We start from the raw sequence: 17,334 nt of genomic DNA on the forward strand, positions 1-17,334 counted from the left end.
CATTTTTCATGAGTCTCTTACTATTGCCATCTTAGGCTCAGAGAGCAAACAATTACAAAAGCCACAATTGGCTCCCCTTCAAAAAAACCTCACCTTCAACACCACACTCTGATTGGCCACTTCACATAGCAAATCAATGAGCTTAGAATCCCTCAGATTTGCATATCCGGGTACCTCATGATTGGTTCACAAAGCAACCAATCATAACCTACCTTTTGTTATCCTTCATTCAACCAATCACGGCCCACCAATGTGTATATAAGCACGATCTCTGGCCCATAATAGACAGACGACCAGGAAGGCGACACAGACGACCAGGAAGACGATGACTGAAGAGCCTGAAGAGCTGAAACACCCCGCAGTCTCCAGACAACCCTGAAGATCCTGAAGAGTTGTAACACTACATCATCTCCGGACAACCCTGAAAAGCTGTGACACTGTGTCGTCTCCGTGCTGTACCGTGCTGCCCACAATAAACGGACGACACTGTCGTCTCCGTGCTGTAACACTACGCCGCTTGTCCCGGCTCTCACTCCTTCACTCAGGAAACCTGTTCGGCTGTCCCCCCGGGTCGGGACACCTGGCGCCCGAACAGGGATGGGACAAGTAGGTGTCAATGTTTGACAATATGGTCTCTTCACTGGATTGAAAAGTGCTCTTCACTCAAGAGTGACTAGTTTTGCTGGATTTTAAATGAGAAACTTTGTACACAGATGGGCTGGCCTCAAATAAGGAGTAGAAACTAATGTAGAATCAGCAATGCAAAGTACCTCATGTATATGCTGCCTCAGCCTGTGGTATCCATATGTTCTACAGAAGTTTTGAAATTCTCTACTCATTATACCTGAGAACATTGATCACATTTAACGTGGAGATATTTTATTTATTGCTTTTTCTGTGGAGCTCAACATCTCTACCAGAGTGAATTGCTTTAAGCCTGATCTCTCTGGATGGGTGACATACTCTCCCCATTGTATGGAGACCTATGTGGGATGCCCACTGGAGGTAGCTTCATTTCTCACTTTCCATGTGAACAGGAACCAAAAGTGGAGGCCTGTTCTTCAGATTATGAACTCACTGTTCAGCCTATTAGACTATGACTTGATTTTTCTGGATATACAAATATTTTAAATTATAAATAATCTTTTATACTACAAGTTATAAAGCCTCACCCATATCCTTTGTAAGTTGCACAGATACAAGATCAAAGATCTTTGATTGGTCAGTTAGCTATAGAAAGCTAGGCATTTACTAATCTTTTAAGAATGGAAGTAAGTGTTGTGTCTGAAAGAGAAGCTGTTTCTTTTTTTTTTCTTTTTTGGAGAGGTTTTTTTGTTTGTTTGTTTGTTTGTTTTTTTGCTATAGGGCGTGTGCACTTGCCAGAAAAACAGAGAGGGACACAGAGACAGAAAGCGAGAAATCACCCCCCAGAGGGGGTGGCCACGCTGCAATCTCTTCTCCTCCATTCTCCTCTTGGTATCTTGGGCATGCACACACCCTTGCCCAGTGTGAGTTTAAGCCACCGTATCTGGGACTCAAATGATGGATGGGCTTTTACGCTTTGTCAAGACACAGTTCCTCTGGAGTGGAGATGTCCAATTCATTTAAAGTTGGCCTAAGTTCCTGGATGACATAGGGGTAGATTTCCTTATGTGGTCCTGCTTTGTCCTTAACAACCTCTAGGATGCGAACCGCACTGGCAAAATCATTTAACCGTCTGCACGCTGGCAAGACAGCATCAATGATTTTGGGTTCTGGAACCATATCATACCCAAATAGCGTGTTCATCTATTTAGGCAATTCCCAGGCAGCTATGTCTGGCTTGTTGAATTACCTCACCCAGCGAGCATTAAATTCCTCATCTGCTTCATGTGACCCATGGAAGTAGCAGCGACCTTCCTGGATAGCCGCAGGGGGCCTAGGGATCAGAGCACAGTGCAGGAGGCTCTGAGGGTGGGCCTGGGTGGCTGTAGCCAGGGCACAGCAGTGGAGAGCAGCACCCAGCATGAGGGCGATGGTGGTACCCAGGCTGAGGCTAAACAGAAGCTGGCTCTCCCTGAAGTATTCTTTAAAGCTGGTTTAGAAATGCGTGGTAGAAGGGCCAGAAATGATCCATTTGGGACCAGCAGACAGCATAAATGGTTGTATTGCTGGACTCCCACAAAGTGGACCACAGTTCGAGACCTGGACTCAGTAGCTTAAAACTTATGCCAGGTGCATGTGCCTGCATGCCCGAAATCCTTAGAGGAGAAGGGAGGAGATGGGATTGTGAAATTCAAAAGGGATTGAGAAGTTAAATAACAAATTGAGAGATTTCATAGTACTTTACGTAGTGTGTTAAGAGTATTAATTTAAATAACGTGGATAAGTACTTAGTGCAGTTCTTGGACATTTAAAAATTCAATAAATCATTTATTGTTGTTGTCATTATTGACATTTTAATACAAGATAAGAACATTGTGACTCTAACTTGCCCAAGACTACATAGCTGACAAGTAATCCAGCATAACTTTGAATACAGATTGTCAAATTTAAAAGATGGAAAGAAATGTAACATATGCAATGAACTTGATTAATATAATATCTAGTATACAGAAATTATTATTATTAAAATGACATATAAGATATACTATTACTCTAAATAGACATAACATTTCTAAAGGCTATTTGCTAAGTCCTAACTTCTTATATGCTGTGACTTTCCCACCTCCTACTCCCTCCTACATCAACTCTTTCTCAGTAAATTCATATGTACCTCTCAATTATCTTCAAAATTATTTTCCAAACAACAGCAAGAAAATTGTGCAAAGACCACATTATTTTACATTTTGGTTAATTTCCTTAATATCTGACTTAAGACAGTGAATACCAGACACACACACACACACACACACACACACAGAGAGAGAGAGAGAGAGAGAGAGAGAGAGAGAGAGAGAGAAAGCCACCAGATCCAGGACTTGAACCATGGTTGGCCACATGGGAGTATCCAGCACTTTACCATGCCACCTGCTGGTCCCCTCACATATGAATTTTTCAGAACTTCTGGAAAATTCTATTGAACACTCCTAACTCTGAGAATGAAAAAAGCAAATAACATCTTCATATTATTATAAGAAAAGTATTGACCTTGAAGACCCTCAGATCCCACAATGATATTGGGAGAATCTGCTGGGTTAGAGTATGTTATTTTGTTAATGATTTAACTTTCCAGATTGCTTTTTTCTTTCTTTTAATTGCCAGAGGGTGCCTGCACTTGTGAACATGAGAGAGAGAGAGAATGAGAGAGAGAGAAATATCCACCCCATCCCACACCATGGGACTTGGTCACACCACAATCCCTTTCCTACATTTTTTCTAGTCCATCAGAATTTTGGGCATATAGGCATACTCAATCTGTTGAGTGATATTCCAACCACATTTGTCCAGTGGTATCAGGCTCTCCATACACAGTGTTTAACTGCTGCGCTAAGGGGTTGGCCCCATCACTTTTTTTTTTCTTTTGATAACCAGAAGTGATTAGTATAAGACAGGCAGTTCTACCCTCTGTGACTGAGAGGGGTTTATCAATCTCTTTCCTTCTTTTCTTTTCTTTTCCTTTCCTTTCCTTTCCTTTCCTTTCCTTTCCTTTCCTTTCCTTTCCTTTCCCTTTCTTTCTTTCTTTCTTTTCTTTCTTTTCTTTCTTTTCTTTCTCTTTCTTTCTTTTTTAAAAGATTTTAGCCATAGGTGCCTGAGCTTTCCAAAGAAAGAGAGAAGGAAAGTGACAGATCATCCCCCAGTGGTGGGTGGCCACATCGCAATTCCATCTCTTCCATTCTCCTCTCAGGATCCTATGTATGCACCAACACCTGCCCAGCATGATTTTCAGTCTGAGGGTTTTGGACTCAAACTGTGCTAGGCCACATGAGAGTCCAACACCTTAACTACCACATCACCTGCTGGCTGCTATTAACCATTTTTTCTTTCTTTTTTCTTTTTTTTTTTTTTGAGAGATTTTTGCTATAGGGTGTATGCGCTCACCAGAGATACAGAGACATAGAGACAGAAAGCGAGAAATCACCCCCCAGGGGGGATGGTCACGCCACAATCCCTTCTCCTCCATTCTCCTCTCGGGATCTTGGGCACGCACGCACACGCGCCCGGTGTGAGTTTTAAGCCACCGGGTCCGACACGAACCACAGTTGACTATGTGGGAGTCCAGCGACATAGCCATTACGCTAACTGCTGGTTCCCACCATTTTTTCTTTTGAAGTTTACTTATTTCATGACCGAGAGAGCAAGTAATCCTAATAGATCCTAATCCTAATAGATCATGGTCTCCATTCCATGATCACCCCTGGTCTTCAGTGAGTCTTTTGTTTTGTGGGCACACATGCTTTGCCCACTCAGGGAGGTTTCTGAACTTGAACCAGGAACCTTCCTATGTGGGATTGCCTGGCAGAGCCACCCTCACCAACCTATTTAATGGTTATATTTTCTTCACTTTTTCAATGATTACCTACTGAATTAATGCATTATAAGTGCCAAGAGGGTGATTATCAGCAGTAGGTCTCATGAAATCCATCATAGCCTGGGATAGCCCGTACCTGGGACTATCTAGGGAATTCAAAGACAACAGTGCCACATCTTCTGTCCTGAGTTGCAAAATTTATGGAGTAATAAAGAATAAACTCACCAACCAAGATAAACAATATTTTAATACAACTTTTTTTTTGAGAGAGATTTTTGCTATAGGGTGTGTGCACTCACCAGAGAGACAGAAAGCGAGAAATCACTCCCCAGAGGACATGGCCATACCACAGTCCCTTCTCCATTTTCCTCCTGGGATTTTGGTCACGCAGGCACATGCGCCAGCGGGAGTTTTTAGGCAGCTGGGTCTGGGGCTCAAACCGGGGTGGACTATGTGGGAGTGCAGCCCTGTAACCATTATGCCATCTGCTGATTCCAATATAACACTTATTTACTTATTTATTTTCTTTTTTTGGAGAGGTTTTTGTTATAGGGCACTTGTACTCGCCAGAAAGAGAGAGACAGAGAGACAGAAGGCGAGGAATCATCCCTCAGTGGGGATGGCCACACTGCAATCCCTTCTCCTCCATTCTCCTCTCCGGATCTTGGGCACGCACGCACACGCGCCCGGCATGAGTTTAAGTCACCGGGTCCGGGACTCCAACTGAGTCCAGCGACATAGCCATTACGCCAACTACTGGTCCCAAATACAACATTTTTTGAAAGCTAGTAGGTAATGTACAAATTTTGGTGGGCCTGTTCTCATAAAGTTTGATCACTAATAACTCTCGAAGAACTCCCCGAATCTTCGCACCAGTCACTCAAAAGAAAGGCCTCAGGCAGACGCTATCAACAGCGACCCGCAGGGGACGCCCGAAGGCTGACTGGAAGACGCGCGGCGGGAGACTAACTCCAGGTGCGCCTCAGTCGACTTGCACTTCCTCCGGCGGCCCTTATCCCCGCCCACTCCACCCGGTCGGCTCTGATTGGCTGGGCTGCAGCACGTTCGCGCTGCCATTGGCCCGGGGTCAGTCGAGGTGGGTGGAGGAAGCCCTACCTCAGCGGGTCCTGGCTGGACAGTCATTGAGGTCGGCAGTTGCGGTGTGCGGACGTTCTGTGGTGGGAGCGGCCGGCGTGGCGCCGCTCTAGGTACGTTGGGGCCGGGCGAGAGCTGCGCGTTAGCGACGGTTGCCCGGGCTTCGGCTTCGTGGGCGCCGTGCGTTCTCTGAGGACAGCCGCGGAGGCCCGGGGACCTGAGGTGGTTGCGGCCAGGCGGGCTGCCTGACTGAAAAGCGTCAGCTGAGGCGCCGGGGCTCCGACCGGACGGGGAAGACGCTCGCGAGGGGCGAACGGACGCGTGTTTACAGCTCTCAGAACGGGGCGCAGGCCAAGGGGGAGTGATGTGCGAACCCCGGGTGAGGCGGTTCACGGAGGGTGGGACTGTGGAGGGAAGTGGCCGCTTTTCCTTTTTCTTGGGTAATGTTTCCTTTTCTTTTTTTCTTTTTTGGCAAGTAAGTGAAAGCTTTGGGCGTTATCCGGGATGCTTTTACATGTGAACGGAAAAAAATTTAGTCTCCACCCCCAACCTTTGTTTCCCATTGCCAAATTTGAGTAGTTTTTTCATTAACTGAAGAAACCTGGTACCAAAACAGCTGAGTCCCACCACGCGACTTTGATATAGGTTATTATGAAGTCGGCCCCACAACATTCTGGGCGATATGCTGAAATAGCGTTTTTAAGGAAGGCACCTGGAGGACAAATATTTAATGTAAATACTTAATTGAACCCACAAGGATGCTATGATTTAGTGATGAAAGCTTTAGCGTAGTTTATTTTTTATGAATATCTTTTTTAAAAATACTAGTAATTCCCTGCTTATCGCTCCTTTCCCCACCTACTTTCTCCAGTTTGGCTAGCAAATTCAAGAATCTGTGTAAACGGGGAAGGCAATCATTATTTTGCCTTGTTTCCCTGGGAGCGGGGGTGATTTCTCTGCTTTCTGCCTCTCTAGTGAGTGCTCGTGCCCTATAGCAAAAATCTCTCAAAACCAAACAAATGGGGAAGAATATTAAAGATGATTATATTACAGGAAAGCTATTAAAAATATGAAAATGAAACATCTGAGTGAAGGACTAGTATACTGATTTTAACTTTTGTGAAGTATACCTTTATTCTTAGCTTGTTCATCCCTCAATTTAAGAAATGTTGACTCTTACCTTAATCAAACTAATTTATATAACGCTCAGTCTTAGCTGCAGATAAGTACATGCCACATCCTGAGTGACTTCTGCCTCAACATAACTGTGTAACAATGATTTGTATTTTTTAAGTACTGATGGGTGTATCGATACATCTTGAATTTTCTGCTCTGCTTACTGTGCTGGACCTGTACTTCATCTTATCCTTCAATTCCAATGTATTTGCAGCCTACATCTTGAAGTCTGGTACAATACTACTGCATTATCCCTGCGTCTTTGCGCATGTATCATAATTTTCTTATCATGGATGTATACAGATGCACTTTAGTTGATGTATGGTATAGGGAACAATTGTTAAAAATAAAAATAAATAATAACTTTAAGTGCACAAGATTATTCTCTTTGCGATAATAACAAATAAAAAGAACAATTTTTTTTAAAGTAATTTAATTCTTCCATGACTAAGAGAAAGATGGAGAGAGAGAGAAAGAACTCCCATCATTGTCCCAATATTGTAATTCATCCTCAACCTTTGGCCAGCCCCAGATCATGGGCACACAGTGCCCAGCGTACTTAGGGAGGTCTCCAGATTTGAACAAGGAAACTTCATTTGTGGAATTGCCTTGCATAGCAATGTGTTTTACCACTGTGCAACCATCTGGCCTGTAGAAACGTAGTCTTTATAATTCTGTGTCATATTCTCAGGTCATTTAGATACTTTACTCTGCTGACTGAGGCTTATTTAAATCTGGACCCTGTACTTTTAAAGTAAAATATATTCACAATATATATTCACAATAGATTCTGGTAACTTTTTACCCTTTATCTTTACCATTGGGTGAGATAGATGGTAGTCAGGCAGTATCTACAGAGAAATGATGACTTTCGGAAGAGAGGGGAAATAAAAAAATAATTTGAATCTTTGAATGCTTAATTAAGTTTTTAGGTATCATAAGAGATGTTGGGGACCAGCAGTTAGTGTAATGGCTATGTCGCTGGACTCCCACGTAGTCGACCGCGGTTCGCGTCCTGGACCCGGTGGCTTAAAATTCACGTCAGGCACGTGTGCGTGCGTGCCCAAGATCCCGAGAGGAGAATGGAGGAGAAGGGAATGCGGCATGACCTTCCTCCCTGGGGGGTGATTTCTCGCTTTCTGCCTTTCTGTCTGTCTCTGTCTGTCTGGCGAGCGCACGCGCCCTATAGCGAAAACCTCTCCAAAAAAAAAAAAAAAAAGAGATGTTTATATAGGTCTTATTAAGTTTAACCATTACGTATGATTTTTCTAAAAATTTACCAGAAGGCTCATGTACTCGCTGGAAGACAGAGAAAACAATCCCCCATAGGGAATGGTCATACTGCAATCCCTTCTCGTGGTTGTCACTTCTTTAAGGATATTGGGCATATACACATATGTACCTGGCATGATTTTTAAGCTTCTGGATATGTGTGAGCAAGACTTGGAATTGCGAGGTTGGCCATGTGGGATACAACCACTTTAACCACCATACTACCAGCTGACCCACCATTAATTACATAGAGATAGTATATCTACTAATTGTGGTAATTTCCATTGGCATACCTCTTGAGGTTCTGTATATAATGCTGCTGATGTGAAATATTTTGATATAGCTGTCATAAGTTGTTGAGGCCATTCTGATGATTATTAAGGAGGAAATAAACGGTACTTTTCTAGAGGTGTTTTTATTTTGTCTTTTTTTTTTTTTTTTGAGAAGTTTTTGCTTTAGGCCGCCTGGCCTGCCCAGAAAGAGACAGAGAGATAGAAAGCGAGAAATTACCCCCCAGGGGAGATGTTCACACCACAGTCCCTTCTCCATTCTCTCCTCAGGATCTTAGGCACGCACACACAAGCGCCCAGCGTGAGTTTAAGCCACCGTGTCCAGGACTCAGACCGCAGTCGGCTACATGAGAGTTCAGCAACATAACCATTACGCCAACGGCTGGTCCCTTGTTTTGTCTTTTAAGCTTGTTTTGTCTATAAAAGAGAGAGAAAGACAACCCAATGGGGTCTTCATGTCACAGTATACCATCAGCCTCAAGTCAGCCAGAATCATGGGCATGTGTTCACACACAGGGTATACACATGGAAACCTTGAAAAGAGAACCCAGGACATTTTATGTGGCTTTGGCATCATAGAACATTGTGTTACTGCTGTGCTACTATGGCTGACCTCTAGTAGTTCTTTTTATTTTTTTTTTCAAGAATTATTTCACTTTATTATTTTTAAAATATGCGATAGGGCATGCATGAGAGAGAGAGAAAGAGAGTGAGCAAGCAAGCTGCCAGGTCTGGGACTCAAACCATGGTCTGCCATGTGGGAGTCCAGCACCTTCACCACCATGCCACCTGCTGGTCCCTAGTAGTTCATTCTTATAAATGAATATTTATTAAACAGTATTTCTTGCGGCCTGCAGGTGGTGTGGTGGTTAAAGGCGCTGAACTCCCACATGGCCAACTGTGGTTCAAGTCCCGGACTTGGTGGCTTGCCTACTCACTTTCCTTCTCTCTCTGTCTCTTAATGATCAAACAAGAAAATAATAATAAAGTTTAAATAAAATAGTTCTTAAGAAAAGCAGTATTTCTGAAAGCTTTTATGTGAAAGTATTTCAGTGAAGATACAAAAATAAGATGCATCGCTACCCTCAAAGCTCATGACTCCCAAGTATTTATTTGTAATGGCTAATTCAGATAAGGAAGTAGTTGAAGGAAGACTTTCTTGAAGAGGTGATCTTTAGAGTTTACCTCAAAGGAGTGGAGAATGGTGGGGTGTGTGTATGAGAAAAAGTAAACATAAAAGTTTACAAGAAAGTTAGGTTGATAGCTCCCCAAAAGTAAAATGATATGGGAGAAAGATAATGTGATACTCTTATTTAGTCAACTTAAGCATTGATTGAACTGAAAATGTGATGAGCTGAAAAATGTAAATGGAGTGTAGGAAAATGCTAACCTTCAAGTCTGGTGGCTAAAAACATGCAAGATGCATGTACATGTGTGCATGCACTCCCTAAATCACAATAAGATAGAGAATTGGAGGAAAAGGTAATTGCAGTGTGACCATATTCCGCATTATAGGAAATTGAGAGACACTGCTAAAATTTGTAACTCACCAATGCTGGTATGACTATATTATTTAAAAATACTAAGGTAAAATCATGATAAAGTCACCTGGTGTGATTTTTCAAGCCACTGGGTCCATAACTCAAACTGTGGTTGGCCATGTGGGTATCCATCACCTTAACCACTATGCCACCTATGCTAGCCCCTATAATTTATTAGATTTAATAAGTGAATTTAATGAATCACTTGGCAGTAGTCTCAATAAAAAACACAGGTTATATTCCTGTATAATAGTTATTTTTTGTTTTGTTTTAAGAGAGGTTTTTGCTACAGAGTATATGTGCTTGCCAGAGAGAAGAGAGACAGGAAGTGAGAAATCACCCCCTGGGAGGATGCCCTAGTTGCAATCCCTTCTCTAGTCTCCTCTCAGGATTTTGGGCATGTATGCATATGCGACTGGTATGGATGTCAAGTCACTGGGTCCGGGACTTGAAACATGGTCAACTACATGGGACTTGAGCGACGTAACTGTTATACCATCCCCTGGTCTCAGTAGTTTTGTTTTTGTTTTTTTCTCCTAAACAGTACATATGCTCTCCAGAGAATGAGAGAGGGAGAGGAACAAGCACCTCCCCCATGGGGAATGGTGACATTACTGTCCCCTCTCTTCTATCTTTCCCTCCTTTCTGGATTTTAGGCATACATGTACATGTTCCTGCAGTGTTTCTCAAGCTGTTGGGTGTGGGACTCAATCCACGCGGCCAGCCATGTGCAATCTGCCTGCCTTAATTCTACTAGGTCATGCACCTGGCCCCAAAGATTTTTCTTTTTAAGTTATTTTTTTCCATGAACAAAAGAGAGAAAAGTAAAGACAGAGATAAGCAGTACCAACAAGATCTTGATGCTGTAATCCATACCCAGCTTTAACTGGCCTTGGGTCATGGGCATACTCAGGTCTCCAGATGCAAACCCAGAAACTTCGATGTATGTTAAACTTCTAAGCTGTTGAGTTTTACTGTTGTGCCAATCCTGCTGTAAGAGATGAAGTTTTTAAATGATATTTACAGGGACCTGCAGTTACCATAATGGCTATGTTGCAGGACTCCCACGTAGTCGACTGCAGTTCGCGTCCCAGACCCAGTGGCTTAAAACTCACACTGGGCGCGTATGCATGGCGTGCCCAAGATCCCGAGAGGAGACTGGAGGAGAAGGGATTGCAGCGTGGCCATCCCCCCCGTGCCGCGGGGCCCGCCCCCCCGGGGGGGGGGGTGATTTCTCGCTTTCTGTCTCTCTGTCTCTGTCTTTCTGGTGAGTGCACACGCCCTATAGCAAAAACCTTTTTAAAAAATGATATTTACAAAGTATTAAAATATCTTAATACCAGACCAGCCAGTGATGTGGTGTTTAAGGTGGTGGATCCCCCCAGTCTGCTTGGTTCAAGTCCCAGACCAGCAGCTTTTGGTTGTGTGACATGCTGTCGGGCGTTATTTTGGGGAAGAAATTGGCTCTTTCTGTTGACTAATGCCTGCTCCAGGCATTGCAGTTTTCAGTGCATTTCATGAATAAGCTGAGCATACTTCTCAGATGTAATGGTTTTACCAGGATTCAAAAAGATACAGTGGATTAGACTCCAACAAACAATGACTATGACCTTTTAGTGCAAGTTTGGCTTTGGAAAATGCTTTATAACTTCTCAGTCCAGCCACTAAGTTAGTCACTGCCAATTTGTAGGGAGTGGCCAAATCTGAGCAGAACAATGGTGACCTTAAAGATGAGCAGACATGATCCTATTTCTTGTGCCAATGCTGTATGGAATTTGAAGGTCAAAGGAAACTTCGTGTCAGCCAGACAAGGCTTCAGGGGAGACAAGAGGACACTAATGTAAAGTCTCAAGACACAAGATGTTACACAGCTTCAGTTGATTGCAACAAAACATCGGACTCCTTTTTGCTTTTGTACCCCCACACTCCTATAAAAGAATAAACTTGGGAACTGTTGGAACTGCTCAGGGCTGCAGCTATCTCCATCAGAGTCACTTGGTCCACCCAATCCCCACTTTCCTTTCCCCTCGGTTTCACATCATTCCATGCTGGTCACAGCACCAGTTGTACAAAATCCATTTTTTATTGCACATCACGGTTCGATTGATAAATGGTTGGTTGGTTGTCATCACATAGAATAGGGAAGATGACACTTCAAAAATGACTTTTTTTTTTTAATTATTTCAGTCAGCTCGTAAGTCACCCACTTATCAAGCTTTTTCACTTTTTTTTTTTTTGAGAAGTATTTTGCTATAGGGCACGTGCACTTGCCAGAAAGAAAGACAGAAAGCAAGAAATCGCCCCCAAGGGGGGGATGGCCATGCCGCAGTCCCTTCTCCTTAATTCTCCTCTTGGGATCTTGGGCACGCACGCACACACGCCTAGCATGAATTTAAGCCACCGGATCTGGGACTCAAGCCATGGTCAACTACATGAGAGTTCAGCGACATATCCATTACACCAACTGCTGGTCCTGCTTTTTCACCTTTCTAATTTGTTTCAAATGCCCAATATTCATAGAATGATTGAAGTCGAGGTGTTCGGCAAGTTCTCATGTAGTTGTAAAAGGATCAGCTTTGAAGATTGTTCTCAGTTCATCATTGTCAACTTTTGCTGGCTGGCCACTGCATTCCTCATCTTCAAGACTTTCATCTCTTGCAAAACTTCTTAAAACACTGCTGCACTGTTTATTAGTAGTTGCTGAGTCAAATGTATTGTTGATGTTGCAAGTTGTTTCTGCTGCTTTATTATTTTGAACTCAAATAAGAAAATTGCTTGAGGGGCCAGCAGGTGACATGGTGGTTAAGATGCTGGCCTCCCACATGGTAGACCATGGTTCAATTTCTGGACCTGGTAGCTTGCTTTCTCACTTTCCCTTTCTCTCTCTCTCTCTCTGGTCAAAATTAAATTACAAATAAAATTAAATAAGTAAATAAAAAAGGAAATCGCTCCAATTTGCTTTTTGTCTTAACATTTTCATAGTCTAAAATAAATATAAAATAAACAGCAATTGATAAGTCATTAGCAGGACCAGCAGTTAGTGTAATGGATATGTTGCTGAACTCCCATGTAGTCAACCACAGTTTGAGTCCCGGACCCAGGGGGCTTAAACTCATGCCGGGTGCATGTGCGTGCGTGTCCAAGATCCTGAGAGGAGAATGGAGGAGAAGGGATTGTGGCGTGGCCATCTCCCCTGGGCGGTGATTTCTCACTTTCTGTCTCTCTGTCTCTCTCTGTCTTTCTGGTGAGCGCACATGCCCTATAGCAAACCCCCACCCCCTAAAAAAAAGTCATTGACAAGAAAAAAAGTGAAAAATGTGAACTAAAATGACATAACATAACCACATTTATTTAAGAATGTGCCCAGTAACAAACAGCAAATTTTAACAGTGTAAAACTACAATGACTTTTGCACCATCCTAATAAAATGACATATATAAATTATACTATATTAGTAGTAGTGTCAAATGTGAATGAATTAAACAACCTAGTCAAGTTGCACAGATTATTGACTATAGGAAAAAAAGTTTCCAACTGTGTGCTGTCTACAGTAGACATACTATAGATTCAAAGATACAAATAGGTGGTAAGTAAAAGAATAGGAAAAGATATAACAAGCAAACAACACCCGTGTGAAGAATTCGAGTGACAGGACCAGCAAATGGCATAAAGGTTATGTTGCTGAACTCCCACATAGTCAACTGTGGCTCAAGTCTCAGATCTGGCAGCTTAAAATTCACACTGGGCATGCCCAAAATCTTGAGAGGAGAAGGGATTGCATTGTGGCCATCCCCCCAGGGGAGATTTCTTGCTTTCTATCTCTCCAGAAAGCACACATGCCCTCTAGTGAAAATCTTTCTGGGGGGAAAAAAACCCCAAAAGCTATAGTGAGAGGGCCAGCTAGTGGTGTGGTGGTTAAGGCATCCTGATCCACACAGCCAGCTGCAGTTCAAATCCTGGCCCTGGTCACTTCAAACACACCAGGTGTATGTGCCCCCAACATCCCCCAAGTAGGGAGAAATAGAGGACAAGAGATTATGGTATGACCATGCTCCATATGGAATATTTCTCACTTTTGTACTCTGTTCAGTGAGTGCACCTGCCCTCTGGCAAAATAAAACAAAAAATAAATTTAAATATTTATACTTATTTTAGATAAAATAGTCTAAAATGAAACAAAAAATTGCTAGCTATAAAGAGGGACTTTTTATAATAATAAAAGGATCACTCCATGGGACCAGCAGGTGATGTAATGGTTAAGGTGCTGGATCTCACCTGACCAACTCTATGGTTTGAGTCCTGGACCCAGTGGCTTGAAAGCATGCTGGTGCATGTGTGTGTATATGTGTGTGTGTGTTCCCAGAATCCCAGGAGGAGAATGGAGGACAAGGGATTGTGGCATGATCATCCCCTCTGGGGGGTTATTTCTCATATTCCTGCTTTCTAACTTTCCCTTTCTGTCTTTTTTGGTCTTCAGCAATTGCATACATGGCAAAAATCTAAAAATTAATAAAAACATTACTCCCCGAGGAAGGTATTACAGGTCTAAACACATAGACACCTGTTGATAGCACTAAAATATATGAAGCAACTATTGACAGAATTGAAGGGAGAAGTATACAATTCAACAATAAGAGACTTTAATGCACTATTTTCATGATGAGTAGGAAACTAGGCAGATTAGTAAGAAAGACTTGAACATGCCACTCCAAAACAATGCAGATTTTCTCAAGGGTACATAGAACAATTTTCAATATAGACATTATGGTAGATGATAAACCAACAAGTTTTTTTTTTTTTTTTTGAGAAGTTTTTGCTATAGAGCGCATGTGCTTGCTGGAAAGAGAGAGACAGAAAGCGAGAAATCACCCCCAAGGGGGATGGCCACCCTACAATCCCATCTCTATTCTCCTCTCGAGATCTTCAGCACACACAGGTGCCCGGCATGAGTTTAAGCCACCGGGTGTGGGACTCGAACTGGGTCGACTACATGGGAGTCCAGCAATGTAGTCATTACACCAACTGCTAGTCCTGATAAGCCAACAAATTTAAAAGGCTTGAATACATTATTATATTATGTTGGAATGAAATGAGAAATCAGTACCAAAAGGAATTTGAGAAATTTACAAATATGTGAAGTTAACACACTCCTAAATAACGATTTGTTTTAGCAGTTATTACCTGTGGTTTTGTGGTTGTATCCAAAAATAAGACCAAAAATTATTGTCCAGATTAATGTCATACAGCTTCCCATTTATGTTTTCTTTTAGTAGTTTCACAGATCAGGTTTTACCTTTAAGTCTTTAATCCATCTTAAGTTGATATTTGGTTTTGGTGTGAGATATGGTCTAATTTCTTGTGCTTGTGGATATTCAGTTTTTGCAGCACCATTTATTGAAAAGAATGTCATTTCCCCATGTTTTACTGGCATTTTTGTTGAAAATAATTGAGTGTAAATGCATGATATATTTCTGGGTCCTCTATTCCATTAGTCTAATGTGTCTGTTTTTATGCTATGACCATACCGTTTCGATTACTGTAGTTTTGTAGTAATAGTGATGCCTCCAGCTTCATTCTTCTCAAAGTTGCTTTGGCTATCCGTGGTCCTTTGTGGTTCCATATGAATAATCTACCTTAGTATTCTTTTGTTGCTGCCAAAAATTCATTGGAAATTTAACAGGGATTGCATATGAATCTAAGTCACTTTGAGTAGTATTGGTTATCTTAACAGTATTAAGTGCTCCAAAACATGTAAGTAACTCAGTTCAATAACAAGAAAACAAATAACCCAGTTGGAAAAATAGGTAAAAGATGTGGATAGACATTTTTCAAAAGAAGACATACAAATGGCCAACAGATATATGAAAAAGTGTACATTACTAAAGACCGAGGAAAATGCAAATTAAAACAACGATGAGATATCACCTCACCCATTAAAATAGCTATTATCAAGATGATGAAAGATAACATGTATGGGCAAGGATTTAGACAACGGAAATGCTTGCACACAGTTGGTGGGAATGTAAATTAGTTGAACCATTATGGGAAACCATATAGGGATTCCTCAAAAGATTAAAAATAGAACTGCCAAATGATTTGATAGTCACACTAGTGGATATATACAAAAGATATGAAATCATGTCTAAGAGATACTCTCACTCCCTTGTTTGCAGCATAATTTACAATAGCCAAGATGTGGAACAACTTAAATATCACCAGATGAATGGGTAATGAAATTGTGGTGTATATATCCAGTAGAGTTTTAATACAGAAGGAAATTATGTCATTTGAGGCAAAATTACTGAACCTGGAGATATTATGTTAAGTAAAATAAGGTAATCACAGAACGACAAATACAGCATGATGTCACTTATAGGTGGAATCTTAGAAAAACTTTAACTTGTAGAAATACAGAACAGATTACCAGGGGCTAGGGTCCGGAGAGAGGAATTGGGTGATGCTGGTCAGAAGATACAGAATTTCAGTCAAACAGGAAGAATAAGTTAAAGAGATGTACTGTACATCATGTTGACAATAAGTTAATAATGTATTCAAGAGAAGAAAAGTTCACAACAGTAATGTCAAAAATCATAATTTTTCTAAATTGATCTATAAATATACTGTCCTTATAAACATCGCAGCTTGCTTTGTGGAAATTTGATTCTAAAATTTATGGAAGTTCAAGAGACCCAGAATAGCCAAAACAATCTTCATAAAGAACAAAAGTAGAAGGCTCACACAACGGAATTCAAAGCTTGCCACAGTTACAGGAATTAAGACAATGCGATATTGGTGTTAGGACAGAACTGTGGATCAGTGGAATGGAATAGAAAATTTAAAAATTAACATTTGTAGTAAAAAAAAAAACCTTTTTAAAAATATAACTGTGTCAAAATGATCTTTTGGAGGAAGTAATGCCTTTGCAAATTATGCTGGAACAACTGGATGTTCACATGCGAAAGAATGAATGTAGACCTCTACCTCACACTGTATATAAAAATTAACTCAAAATGTATAAAAAATCTAAACAGGTAAAACTATAAAATCTTTAGAACAGGTTAAGTCTTAATGACTTTGGAGTTTGCAGTGTTTTCTTAGATATGTCACCAAAAACCCAATCAACAAATGAAAAATAAATTCAATTTTATGAAGCTTTAGTTTTTCAAAGGATATATGAAGGAATTGAAAGGCAACCCACAGGATGTGGAGAAAAGTTTGTAAGTTATATCTGATAAGGGATTTCATCTAGAATACATAAATAACTTTTTTTAAGAGAGGTTTTTGCTACGAGGCTTGTGCATTTTCCAGAGAGACAGAAAGTGAGAAATGCCCCCCCGTCGGAGGTGGCCATGTCACAATCCCTTCTTCATTTTCCTCTCAGGATCTTGGGCATGCATGCACATGCGCCCGGGCATGAGTTATAAGCCATCAGGTCTGGGACTCAGATGGTGGCCAGCTGCATGGGAATCCAGCAACATAACCATTACACTATCTGCTGCTCCTGCATAAA

The 17,334-nt window shown here is 41.5% G+C and overlaps 1 protein-coding gene and 1 pseudogene across 3 annotated transcripts in view; one reads left to right on the forward strand and one right to left on the reverse strand.

Annotated features, from left to right (window-relative positions):
- Positions 1 to 1,554: 1,554 nt before the first annotated feature.
- LOC102498720 (cytochrome c oxidase subunit 5A, mitochondrial-like) lies at positions 1,555 to 2,007 on the reverse strand (annotated as a pseudogene).
- Positions 2,008 to 5,542: 3,535 nt separating this feature from the next.
- Positions 5,543 to 17,334, forward strand: part of ATF7IP2 (activating transcription factor 7 interacting protein 2) — a 72,665-nt gene continuing 60,873 nt past the window's right edge. The window contains exon 1 of one of the 3 annotated variants that reach the window (XM_006146510.2): positions 5,543 to 5,658. Coding sequence is in view for 1 of the 3 variants with exons in the window: in XM_006146508.2 (XP_006146570.1) it covers positions 5,910 to 5,911 (2 nt within the window). In the remaining 2 variants the exon portion in view is untranslated. Of the gene's footprint in view, positions 5,659 to 5,761; positions 5,925 to 17,334 lie in introns of those variants that run through there. The other 2 variants (XM_006146509.2, XM_006146508.2) reach the window with 2 other exon arrangements.

Source organism: Tupaia chinensis, unplaced genomic scaffold (genome assembly GCF_000334495.1).
Source record: "Tupaia chinensis unplaced genomic scaffold, TupChi_1.0 Scaffold000182_1, whole genome shotgun sequence".
Classification (NCBI taxonomy): Eukaryota; Metazoa; Chordata; class Mammalia; order Scandentia; family Tupaiidae; genus Tupaia; species Tupaia belangeri.